At 55.1% G+C, this 10,459-nt stretch overlaps 1 protein-coding gene across 2 annotated transcripts in view; it reads right to left on the bottom strand.

Moving 5' to 3' along the window:
• Positions 1-110: 110 nt before the first annotated feature.
• The window catches only part of PIEZO1 (piezo type mechanosensitive ion channel component 1 (Er blood group)), a 52,930-nt gene continuing 42,581 nt past the window's right edge, over positions 111-10,459 (bottom strand). For both annotated transcript variants that reach the window (XM_081335851.1, XM_081335852.1), the window contains 18 exons: positions 10,255-10,427; positions 10,045-10,169; positions 8,949-9,134; positions 8,158-8,416; positions 7,471-7,659; positions 7,009-7,258; positions 6,597-6,726; positions 5,821-5,968; positions 5,113-5,327; positions 4,861-5,019; positions 4,352-4,499; positions 3,802-3,990; positions 3,335-3,427; positions 2,965-3,137; positions 2,560-2,682; positions 2,282-2,361; positions 1,484-1,679; positions 111-842 (listed from right to left, as the gene is read on the bottom strand). In XM_081335851.1, coding sequence (XP_081191977.1) covers positions 593-842; positions 1,484-1,679; positions 2,282-2,361; positions 2,560-2,682; positions 2,965-3,137; positions 3,335-3,427; positions 3,802-3,990; positions 4,352-4,499; positions 4,861-5,019; positions 5,113-5,327; positions 5,821-5,968; positions 6,597-6,726; positions 7,009-7,258; positions 7,471-7,659; positions 8,158-8,416; positions 8,949-9,134; positions 10,045-10,169; positions 10,255-10,427 — 3,086 coding nt within the window. In that variant the 3' untranslated portion in view covers positions 111-592. The remainder of the gene's footprint in view (positions 843-1,483; positions 1,680-2,281; positions 2,362-2,559; positions 2,683-2,964; positions 3,138-3,334; positions 3,428-3,801; positions 3,991-4,351; positions 4,500-4,860; positions 5,020-5,112; positions 5,328-5,820; positions 5,969-6,596; positions 6,727-7,008; positions 7,259-7,470; positions 7,660-8,157; positions 8,417-8,948; positions 9,135-10,044; positions 10,170-10,254; positions 10,428-10,459) is intronic.

Here is a 10,459-nt window from a genome sequence, read left to right as displayed (position 1 = left end):
TTAAACTCTTGAAAACTGTTCCGGAGAAACCGAACCTTCAAAGCTTGGCTGCTGAACCAGAGAAATTTCTCTCCTTGGCTTCCCAAAGTCCACCTTGACTTTGCCCCACCTTTTGAAAATCACAGCTTTTTTTATTGTATAGATCTGTATAAATAAAATGACCTATAGAAAAAACACTTTGTAGACTCCCAGCATCCTTGTTTCCAGCAGCAAAATGTGTGCCGAGAGGGGGAGGGGAGGGAGGGAAGGTCGGTGGCTGCAGAGGGCGATAGGTGGGTGGCTCTGGACGTTTCAGCATCAGGACCACCATTCCTTTGCAAATACTTCCTGGTCTCCATGGGGGAAGGAAGCAGGAGTCCAGGTTCAGGAGGCGGAGCATAAAAGGAAGTGTTTAAAAAAGTGTTTTGTGTGTCTCCCCCTGCAAGTGTGGCTCAGGTTATGGGGCTGCCCCACCCGAGCCTTCAGCGGAACAGGCAGGGCGGGGCGGGTTGGTGTTCAGGAGCAGCAGCCAGCTGGGTCCACGCCCTGGTCCCCCCTCCTGGGCTGCGGGTCTCCGATGGCTGTTCCGTGGGTGAAGGCAGCTCCCGTCCGCTCAGTCCCTCTCCCGGGTCCACTTGATCATGGTCTCTGGCGAGCGGTAGAGGAAGATGAGCTTGGCGTACAGCTCCTCCTCTAGCTCCAGTTCCCCCGTCTCCCGAACCAGGAAGACGTTGTTGCAGAGCTTCAGGATGCGGTCCACGCAGGGCAGCTCCTCGAACATGATGGAGTGGGAGACCTCGCTGAAGAAGCCCCGCACAAACTTGCCGATCACCAGCACGATGGAGACGTAGAGGCCCATGATCCTGAGCAGAGAAAGAGCCCCTATAGTGCCGCTGTGCAGCTCGCCTGGTGGGACAGGCAACCCCTCCCCCAGGCCATTGAAAGACCCCCTGACTCCGGAGCCCATTCGCACGACCACCAAAGCACCAGCAGGCTGGCTGAGCAGGATCTGCTGGGATCTGCCAGCCCAGATCCCATGGCTTAGCCCGGGGCGTGATCTCAGCCATTTGCTTGAAAAGGGACCGAATGACCTGCCTTCCCTCTCTGATCGATGCGTACAGGTTGTGTCACTTCAAAGCAGGAGACACCCTAATCCTGCTGTTTATTTTTAGAAACGCTTTGCAAGATGGCCATGCAAGGTGGGAGGGAGATTGGGGACCCCCCCCCCGCTTTTAGGTGGTTAAATTTTTGCAAGCTATTAACATCTGAGGGCAAAGAAACCCTGGTTGCATTTCTTGCACAAAGGGGCAGCATTAACCATCTTCCGAGCGTTGTCTCAGGTGGTGGACTCTAAGTGGGCCGGCTGCAGCAAAGCCAGCTGAACCCAGGGACCCCCATTCAACTGGGGGGGGGGCTTGCTCTTTCCCTGGGGATCTGAGGCATCCATGTCTGCTCCAAGCACACCTAGCGTTCACCCTCATGGGCTGGTGGATCGGTCACTCACCCGTATCCCGCCAGGAAGCCCAGGCTGGGGGGGCTGACTTTGTCGCTGAAGATGACCATGGGCAGGATGTGGCAGTCCGCCTGGCAGTCCGCCAGCTGGATCATCCACCACTCCAGGAAGCTGGTGCTGCTGTTCCCGGGCTGGATCCGCTGCTGCTTCAGCTGCAGTTGCACATCCAGGTAGCTGTCTTCTCCGTCTGGGAGAGAGGGGGAGGGGAAGAAGGTGCCGAAAAAAGCATCAGCCCGCTTGTCGAGAGCGATGTCCATCCTGGCACTGGGAACTCTATTCCTCACCAGTTGCTCCCATTTCTTTAGATCCTCCCTGCCCCAGTTGCACTGTTCAGGAGCGGCATCAGGGATTTATCTGTCCGTCGGACCATTTTGATTCCTTTTGCTGTTCTTGCTGTGGTTTCAGACTACGTACCACCAAAATTGAGGAGCAAAATTCCTGAGTTTGCTCTGTTTCAAAAGCAAGCAGGAAAGCAGAGATGGAGGGCAAGGCGCTCTCTTTTTACCTTGGAAAACCAAAAATGCCTCGGGCGTGACGTTGGCCTTTTATGAACAGGGAGACGGAGAATTTGCCTCCTGTTCCTGCTCCCACCTTAAAAGGCCAGAAAGCTGCCCCGGCTGTTCTTGCGATGGCAGGTGGGCATTTCTGCCCATGGGGGGGAGCCAATTCTGGCCCCTGGATTGCTTTCCAACTAGCATCAGGAGCTTGCATCAACTCAGAGAGAGGAGCTGGGAAATTAAAGGGTCAGCTGTGAGTTTGTGCAAAGCCGTTTCTGCCCGGTGTCCTCACCTGGCAGCAGGGGCTCAACCGGGTCCGCCTCGGGGCCGCTGGGTGCCCGTATGTAGGGAGGGAAGAGATGGGGTATCCGCCTGGGACAAGGACAAAACACAGCGAGGTAAATAAGCCTGAAAAGACAGGCAGCATTTGCACATGGGTGAAGCCACCGTGCGCTTCAGGCTCTGCAGTGTGTGAATCTAGACCCCTTTCCCCGCCTTGCTGGACCCCCCCACTCCCTGGCCCATTTGGCAATGGGTGCCTTGCTGGAGGGGCAAGGACGGGGGACTCACACAGGGGCACGATGGGTGCCTTGCAGCATTCCAGCCAAATTTTGCCTCACGAGAGACTTCTGGTCCAGATCCATGGTGTGTTTCTGGGTGGTGTACTCCGTTTTTCCTCCTTTGCGGAGATCCCTGGCGATTGAGGAAGAGGAGGAGGAAGGAAGGGAATTTTAGGGTCAAGGAGAAGCGGAATAAAAGAAGGGGGTCCCACATCCCTTTGTCACACACAACCCTCCATCCAAGGAGCTCTTTTGCACCTGCAACCTCTCCTAAGCCTCAAAATGCCCGAAGCAGCACTCTTCGGGGCTGCACAGGGCTGTCCCAGGCACACCCCACAAGGCCAAAAGGGGCGTCTGGCTTAAGCAGGCAGAGCACCGCCCTGCAAGGGAGGCTTTCTGGCCCCGGTTGACGTACCTTTGGAAGTTCCAGGTGAAACGCAGAGTGATGTCCGAGGAGCCGTTGTGCAGCTCCTGCCAGAGCTGCTCACGGCTGGGGGGGCTGATACTCCACAGGGATCCGGAGCTGCCCTCGATGCGGGCCCAGGCGATGTCCTCGTAGCCGTACTGGGTGATGAACTGCATGGCCAGCTGGGGGCAGCAGAGAGTCCCAGGCCGGGTCAGCGGAGCACAGCCTGGCAGCCCCCCCCCTCGTCCCTGTTCAGGCCAAGCCCACCCTGCCAGGGCTTCCTTCCATTTGAATGGGTGGGGGAAAGATGCTGATCCTCCCACCCCCTTGAACGAGGGGATGCCCCTCCTGCCTGCCCTCCCATCTGGCTAGGACTCACCGGCTGCCGCTCAAACTGATTTGTCAACTGTTCGTAGTCCTGAGGGGAGAAAGGCTGGACGGACTGCTGCTGGGCGCTCATGGTGAAGAGGGGCTGAAGAAGAAGCAAGGGGGTGGGATGAAGGGAAGCCACAGCTTCAGGGACACGTTTCAACAGCATCGCACTCGTAGCTGCCACAGGGAAACCATCAACAGAGAGAAGGTCCCAAGAGGCAGAGGGGCTGCGGGGTGTGTGTCTAGAGCTGCCCAATCTATGGGTCTCTGGGTGCCAGGCGCTAGCAAGGCACTTGGGCTGCAACTGCTATAATAGCTAAGCCCATCTGCCCCTTAAAACTGACATGGGCCATGGCCAGGCTACAATATCCAGCCAGCGTGGCTAACCGAAAGGGATGCTGGGAGCTGTAGTCTGCAACATTTGCAAATTGGGTGGCCTGTTGTTTTGCTTCTCTGTAAGGCAGTTCCTCTTACCTCGTAGCCTCCCAACTTGAGGGTAACTGTGACATCGATGGGGTGGTTGACCACCCCCACCACGGAGCGCACGAGGGACATGAATAGCAGTGGGAACCAGATGATGCAGATGAGGAAGAGGATGATGAGGCCTCCCATACCGTATTTGACAATCTTCTTCTTTTTCTGACCCTTGGGTTGGGGGTATTTCTGCAGGAGGGGAGAGGGGGTCAGCTCTGGCACAGGAAATCTTCTGCAGAAAGCTTCCGTTTAAGTTGTGTTGGGCTTGTAGGGTTAGGGTTACATCACAATGAACTCGGAGAGCAAAATGGACTTCGCCAACAAACTCAGAGTTCTTGGGTATGGTTAGGAGGGCACTTACTTTTCTAGGCTGCTGTATCTATGTTTCCTGGTAAAATACATGGGAAAATCCCATTGGAGGAAAATTCCACTTACGACTAACATCTTACTGAAGGCCACCATTCTCACTAGGGCTACGGGAATTGTCCTGGGGAAGAGACCCTCGGGGACCCAGCTCCACCAGGCTTCCTCCCCTTCCGCGGAGGCCCACCTTCTCCATCTCACGATTGCACTTGATGATGAAGATGTTGGCATAGATATCTTCCACACACATCCAGTCGGAGAGGGACAGGGTGGTGTCCGTCCAGACCCAGTCCATGACAGCTCGCAGCTCCACCAGGAAAGGCACCAGGCGAAACCTGTGGAGCCACGAGACCCACCTTCAGATCCCTCAGGGGTGGATTCCGGTTGACGCTGGACAATTCTGCGGAAATCCATGTCACCATTTCCCCCTGACCATCATGGTGCATGGTGCTTACCACGATGCATGGTAAGGAAATGGGGCACCAGGTGTAGAGACACATGGAGGCATGGGATGTGGTGGAATCCATGTTCTCAGCTGCCCGCCCAAAGAAAGGTCTGCAAGTTCTACCTTGCTGCAAAGCGTTCTAGTTTCCCCCCAAAAGGTCCTGCTGTCTGCCTCTGCTTAAAGGACTCCATATCAGGCTCTATGCCTCCCAGCAGCCCCCTCCCCTATTTTGCTTGGGGATCAGCTGTTACCCTTGGAAGAGGAAGAGATTCAGGTGGTTGTACTTCTTGGTGAGGAAATTCCCCAAGATGCGGGTGGGGTAACCGCAACGAATCTGGTAGGCAGAGAGGCCAAAGTAGATGCACTTGACAAAGTACCACAGCTGGGCCACCGTATTCTGGCTGAACTTCCTGGGGAGGGAGATCAAGGATGAACCAACCTCCACACCCCTCAAAGGAGCAGGCCTAAGTCAGGGCAGGGGAGGCAAAGGAACAGCTGCGCACCTCTCTGTGACGGCAGGTAAAATGAAGAACATCCAGATGTGAATGCCAAAGACCAAGATGACCTGGAAGATGAGCTTGCCCAGGACGCTCTTGCGCAGGTAGAGTGCCCGGTCAACCACCATGGTGGAGAACTGAATCAGAAGCATCACCAGGAACGCCTGGGGCACCTGGTCTTCGGAGAGCGAGGAGGTGATGTCGGCTGCAGCCGAGTGTTTCTGCAGCGGAAGAGAAGCTCAGGTAGGAAGGACAGGCAAACACAAAGATGCACCTTCTCCCACGGCCCCAAGTTTCCTAGGAAATGTTCTCCTCCTGTCCAGGGACCCCCAAGCTAACTGTCCCTGGTATAACACGGGTGAACCTGTGCTGAATTTTAGCCATGCTTGGAATTTGCCACTCTGTTTTACCCAAAGCTCAGCAAGAGTCAAAGGGAGGGTGGTCCCCAGGCAGCAGGTAAGCCCACTGGAGACCCCTGTTCCTTCATCCCCTTCATTTGGTCCCTCCTCAGTTGACAGAGTTCAGTCCTGCAGTATTCTGATTCCTAAAGTTCTGCTGGAATAGTCCAAAAAGCACCTGCTAGGTGCCCAGTGACTACAACTCCAGAATTCCCAGCAGGTGACCAAGACCTCCGGGTGGGAAGTGTCACCTGGGGAAAACCAGGGCAACAGCTTGAGGAAAGCTTCAGGTCCCAACTGGCCCTGCCAGACTTACTCCAAAGGCCCAGAAGCCAAAGATGATGATGATGAAGTCCACCACATCAGCCAGGAACATGAGAGCGTAAACATCTGTGGCAGCACGGTACTTGCTGTGCAGGATGTCCTGGAAGAACTGGCACGCTGGCTGGAAGGCGCGCTCTCTTCTGGAGGAAGAGGGATGAAGAGGGTGGAGTAAGGACGTGTGGGTGTGTTTTCCCAGGGGCGCTCTAGTGCAGAACTGCCAGTGGCCAGGAAGTTCGGACCCAGGTCACCTGTGTAGGGTGCAAGGAAGGGCCCAGCGGAGTCACAGAGAAGGTGGGCTTATGGACAGGCTGCACATTGGGCTGAGCCACGAACACAGTGATTGTAGAGAAGGAGGAAGGGTGGACCCTGATGGAGATATGCAGGAAGGGGGTCCTAGGGAAACGGGGCTGACGTGTGTTTAAAGTCCAGAGCGATGAGGTAACATGGGGAAGAGGCTCAGGCAGACACCTCACCGATTCACAGAAGTATAAGGGGGGTGGGGAGGATGTCCAGCACAATCTGACTTGCAAGGTTCTGTTATTAGGGCCCATCTCCGCCAAGCAGTCTTTGCTGTGGCACTGATTTCCCTGTCTGGTCCATCTAACAGGGACGGCAAAGGCTGAACACAAAATATGAACCTGCCACAGCCTGACTCACGGGAGGAAGGGCCCAAACACGACAAGCACTATTTCTGGGGGAGGAGAATCCGCACAAAGATTGTTGCCTGCCCCTCCCCTCCCACCACCAGCCCAGTTATCCAGCACTTACGCAGAAGCAACGAAACGCTTCACTTGGCGTTTGGCAGCCTTCATCTTTTCTCCGGATGGGCCTGCCTTCTTCTTCTCCTCCTCTTCCTCCTCCTCCACCACCTTTTCCTCTCCTTCCTGCTCCTCAACCTCTGGGCGGGGTGGGGGATGGGAAAGAGAGGAACAGGATGAACTATTGGCCAACCTCTGTGCTTTAGCTAGGGAGCATTTACACATCCCCCTCACCCCCCACCCCCGAATCATCCCAGCCAAATTAACTCTCTTGGCATAGGGCCTGCCAGGGTGGGGATCCTCTGTTAATCTGTGCCCTCCAACGGGACCCAGATGGCCACATCAATCAATCTAATCAATGCAACCATTGAACAAGCAAGCCTTTCCACTTTTCAGCTCCCTCTGTAGCGGTCACTACGTACCTGCCTCCCTTTGGTCATCCAGAGATTTGCTCAGTTGCTTCTTCTTTCCCCCTTTCTTTCTGAACCGTGACCGGATCCCCTTCTGCACTTCTGGCTCCGTCTTCTCCTCCACCACCACGTTCTCTGCCTCGGAGCTGGCCAATGCCACGGGCTCTGCCTCGTCCTCTTCTTTGGCCGCATCTGCCGACTCTTCTGTCTCCAGCTGAGGTTTGGCCAGCAGGTCTTCTTCATGGTCCCACAGGCCATAGCTCTGGAGAGGACAACTCATTCAGAAAGGGACCACGCTGTGCTGCAGAACCCAGATGCAGCGAAGCCTGGGAGAAACAAGTCCAGGCCACCCCAGATGGGTCTCTGGCTCCAATTCCTAGCAACTTCCCCCATCTCACGTTCTTTGGCAGATGTCACCGGCCTCATCCACAGCTGCTCTCCCAGCCCAGGTGGGAGTTGCAGCCTCTCTCTTACCAGCAGCAGGGAGCGGTGGAAGAAGAGCACCAGCAGCTGAATCAGGTCGTATTTGATGTAATTGTCTGTCTTCTCAATGCCCAGGATGCGAGGCGCAAAGAAAGGCTTCCCCTCGTAGCGCACCACGCTGGTGTAGCTGTTCCAGGGGAAGAAGCCGAACTGGAAAAGGTACTTGAGCACCACCATCACCTGTGCAAGAAGAGAGGCTTGAGAGTCCAGCGGAGAAGAGCTCTAGAACAGGGACAAAGATTTTCTGCCAGAAGTGTCTTCTCACAAGGAACAATGTGAGGCAGCATCTTTCCTCATTATCTGAAACCCAGCGGCTAAAGATAAATTGCCTCTGAATAGGGAGGTTCAACTCTCAACCATCATAAACCGCCCTGAGTCCTTCGGGAATAGGGCGGTATATAAACCGAATAAATAAATAAATAATGAGTCCAGAGCATGGGCTAGACTCAGCCAGTATCTTCAGCCTTTGTGGCTCAACCACGATCTCTCCTGAAACTTGACAAAGCCACAAAGGAGGTTCCTACTGAGTGTTGAGCTGTCTTCTTCCTCTTCTTTTGTTCTACCCCAACAACAAGAATCCTAAGCCACAGTTCCTCAAGCTGGCCCTCTCCAGTTTCTCCCCATCAAAATTAGCTTCAGAAACTTCCTCCCCCCCCCCTGTGCTGAAGGAGGCCCCACCTCTGTGTAGACGATGGCCGTCATCCAGAAGGACTTGCTGGGCCGCGGGATGGAGAGCATGGCCCACAGGAAGATGAGGATGGGCAGGATGATCGAGATGACCGAGGCCGTGACCATGTTGTTGAGGATGATGATGAAGTAACACAGCAGGTCCGAGTGCCCGGCCACAAAGTGGTAACAGGCCACCAGCAGCTGCACAAAGCGGTTTTGGGAGTGGTAGAACTGCTCAGATTCCTCCAGCTCCTCAAAAGAGACACATCTGGAAGACGGAAGGGACAGGTGTGTGCGTGTGGGGGGGAGGAGGTTGGGAAATCTACAATGAGGAGCAAAGTTCCTCCAAACTGTAATCACCACACCCACCACCACCTGCATGGTTCACAGAGCTTCTGTATTATACTGAGCTTGTAATTCCCACAATGATCCTCTCTGCCTGGGAATTCTGGGAGTTGAAGATCACAAGACTTAAAAGTTGCCAAGGATGGAGAACCCTGCTCTGGAGGACTCTTGCACACAATGTTGGTCTTTATCTTTGAACTGTGCTTTTTCCCCAAAACACAGACTGTCCCGTGAACTTTGTAGTAACACTCCTGCCTTACCGTTTGGGAAATCCTTAAGGCACCCAGAAATTATAGTCTTACAGTTTTCCCTACATGAACTGGGACCTCCATGCCAACTTTTGAAGCTGCGTATCTTTAACTGGGTGATGTTAATGGAATCTCAGGCACACGTGACCCTAAGAAGCCAAGATACGCGGGGCGGGGGGGGCGGCCCTTGCTTGCCCAACGCAGTACCTGTTCAGTAGCAATTCACTGGCGGTGCGGGGGCGACTCTTAGCACAAGCCAGCAACTCCTGGGAGTTGCTGGGAAGGAGTCCTGCGTTGTCTGGAAGATCCACGGTTGGAATTTGCTCCTCGCTGGCGCTTCGAGATTCGTAGCCGGTGCTGTCAGCACTGAAAACCTCTGGCCCGTCGCAGCCACTGTGAAGTCATAACGGGGGCTAAGCAGCGTCTCACAACAAGGGGCTTCAGTTAGCTGAAGTTGGTGCAAACTTGACTGAATTCACCTTTTCCCAGCTCACCTCACAGGTCTGTCCCAAAGCTGCTTTTCCAAAAAGTAACTGGACTTCTGTGGTTTTTTCCCTTGAAAACATTCTGCTTCCCATCCGAGAAGCTTGTTCAGTTCGCTTCTCATCCAAGCTTCTTGGATGAGAAGCAAAAAGTTTTCAAGGAAAAAAACAAGAAAGTCCAGTTGCCTTTTGGGAAAAAAAACACGTTTGGGACAACCATGACCTGGATGATGGAGACTCTCCAGAGACATTCACACAACATGCTACACAAGACGCTAACTAAGTGCACCAGCTGGTACGCCTAACGTTGGAGCCACTAAGAAAATGAACTCAGCCTGAAACTGTCCAGGTCTACTGTTGGAAGGGCTCTAAGAGGTCATCCAACCCTATTTCAATCAATACGAGAGACTGAACTGCCAACTTCCTGGTAGGTGGCTGTCAAGGGCCTCCAGGGAAGGAAAAGGCACCCACCACCCAGGGGCTATCGCGGCAGTTGCCCCCAAAGCAGGGCTGCAAGATGGTGGAGAGAAAAAGGATGACGGCGAGGGAGGGGGAGGCAGAACCGAGGGCTAGAAAGCCTGGGGGATCCACCTCCAAGACAGGATCCTTGTCCTGAGCTGGTCTGGCACAACGGGTCCAACGTCCAACTTTCTGTTCCTGGGAAGGTGGCCCCGTTATACGTCCAGGGGTGCTCCTTCCTCAACTCCTGTGCCCTACAGGGAGCAGGCACACCCTCTGGGGCCACAACCCCACCTACACAAGGCAGAGCTGCCCCAATCCTTGCCTTCCGGCTTCCCCTCCCCGGCCCCATATGCACCTGCCTGGAAGCCAAGCTGTTGGGCGATACTGCTGCCGTCCCAGGCAAGGCCGTGTCCTGCGAGGCGCTGTCGGCCGGCAGGGGTGGCTGGTACAATCTGTCCAGGATGCCTCTTTGCACCTCCTCTGCCTGCGTGGACGGGACAGAGGTGGGTCTTCCTGAGCAGGCCGAGTTCCCCTCCAACCCAGCCCCAGCCTGGCTGCTGGGCGCTCACCTCCTCCAGCTGCTGGGTGAGGACAAACCTCTCCAGGCCCAGGATGGTGGAGAGGTGCTCGTGCTCCTTGGTGAGGGCTCTCAGCCACCGGGTCAAGCCGTCCACCGTGGCCTGGCACAGCACCCACAGGAAGCGCAGGACGTTCAGCACCCGCTGCAGGACGCTGCTCTTTCCTGAGAAAAGACCCGCCCGGGTCACCCCAAAA

This window comes from Vipera berus (genome assembly GCF_964194415.1).
Source record: "Vipera berus genome assembly, chromosome: 10".
NCBI lineage: Eukaryota > Metazoa > Chordata > Lepidosauria > Squamata > Viperidae > Vipera > Vipera berus.
Note: the sequence above shows the minus strand (reverse complement) of the source record. Positions and strands in the feature narration are given on the sequence as shown.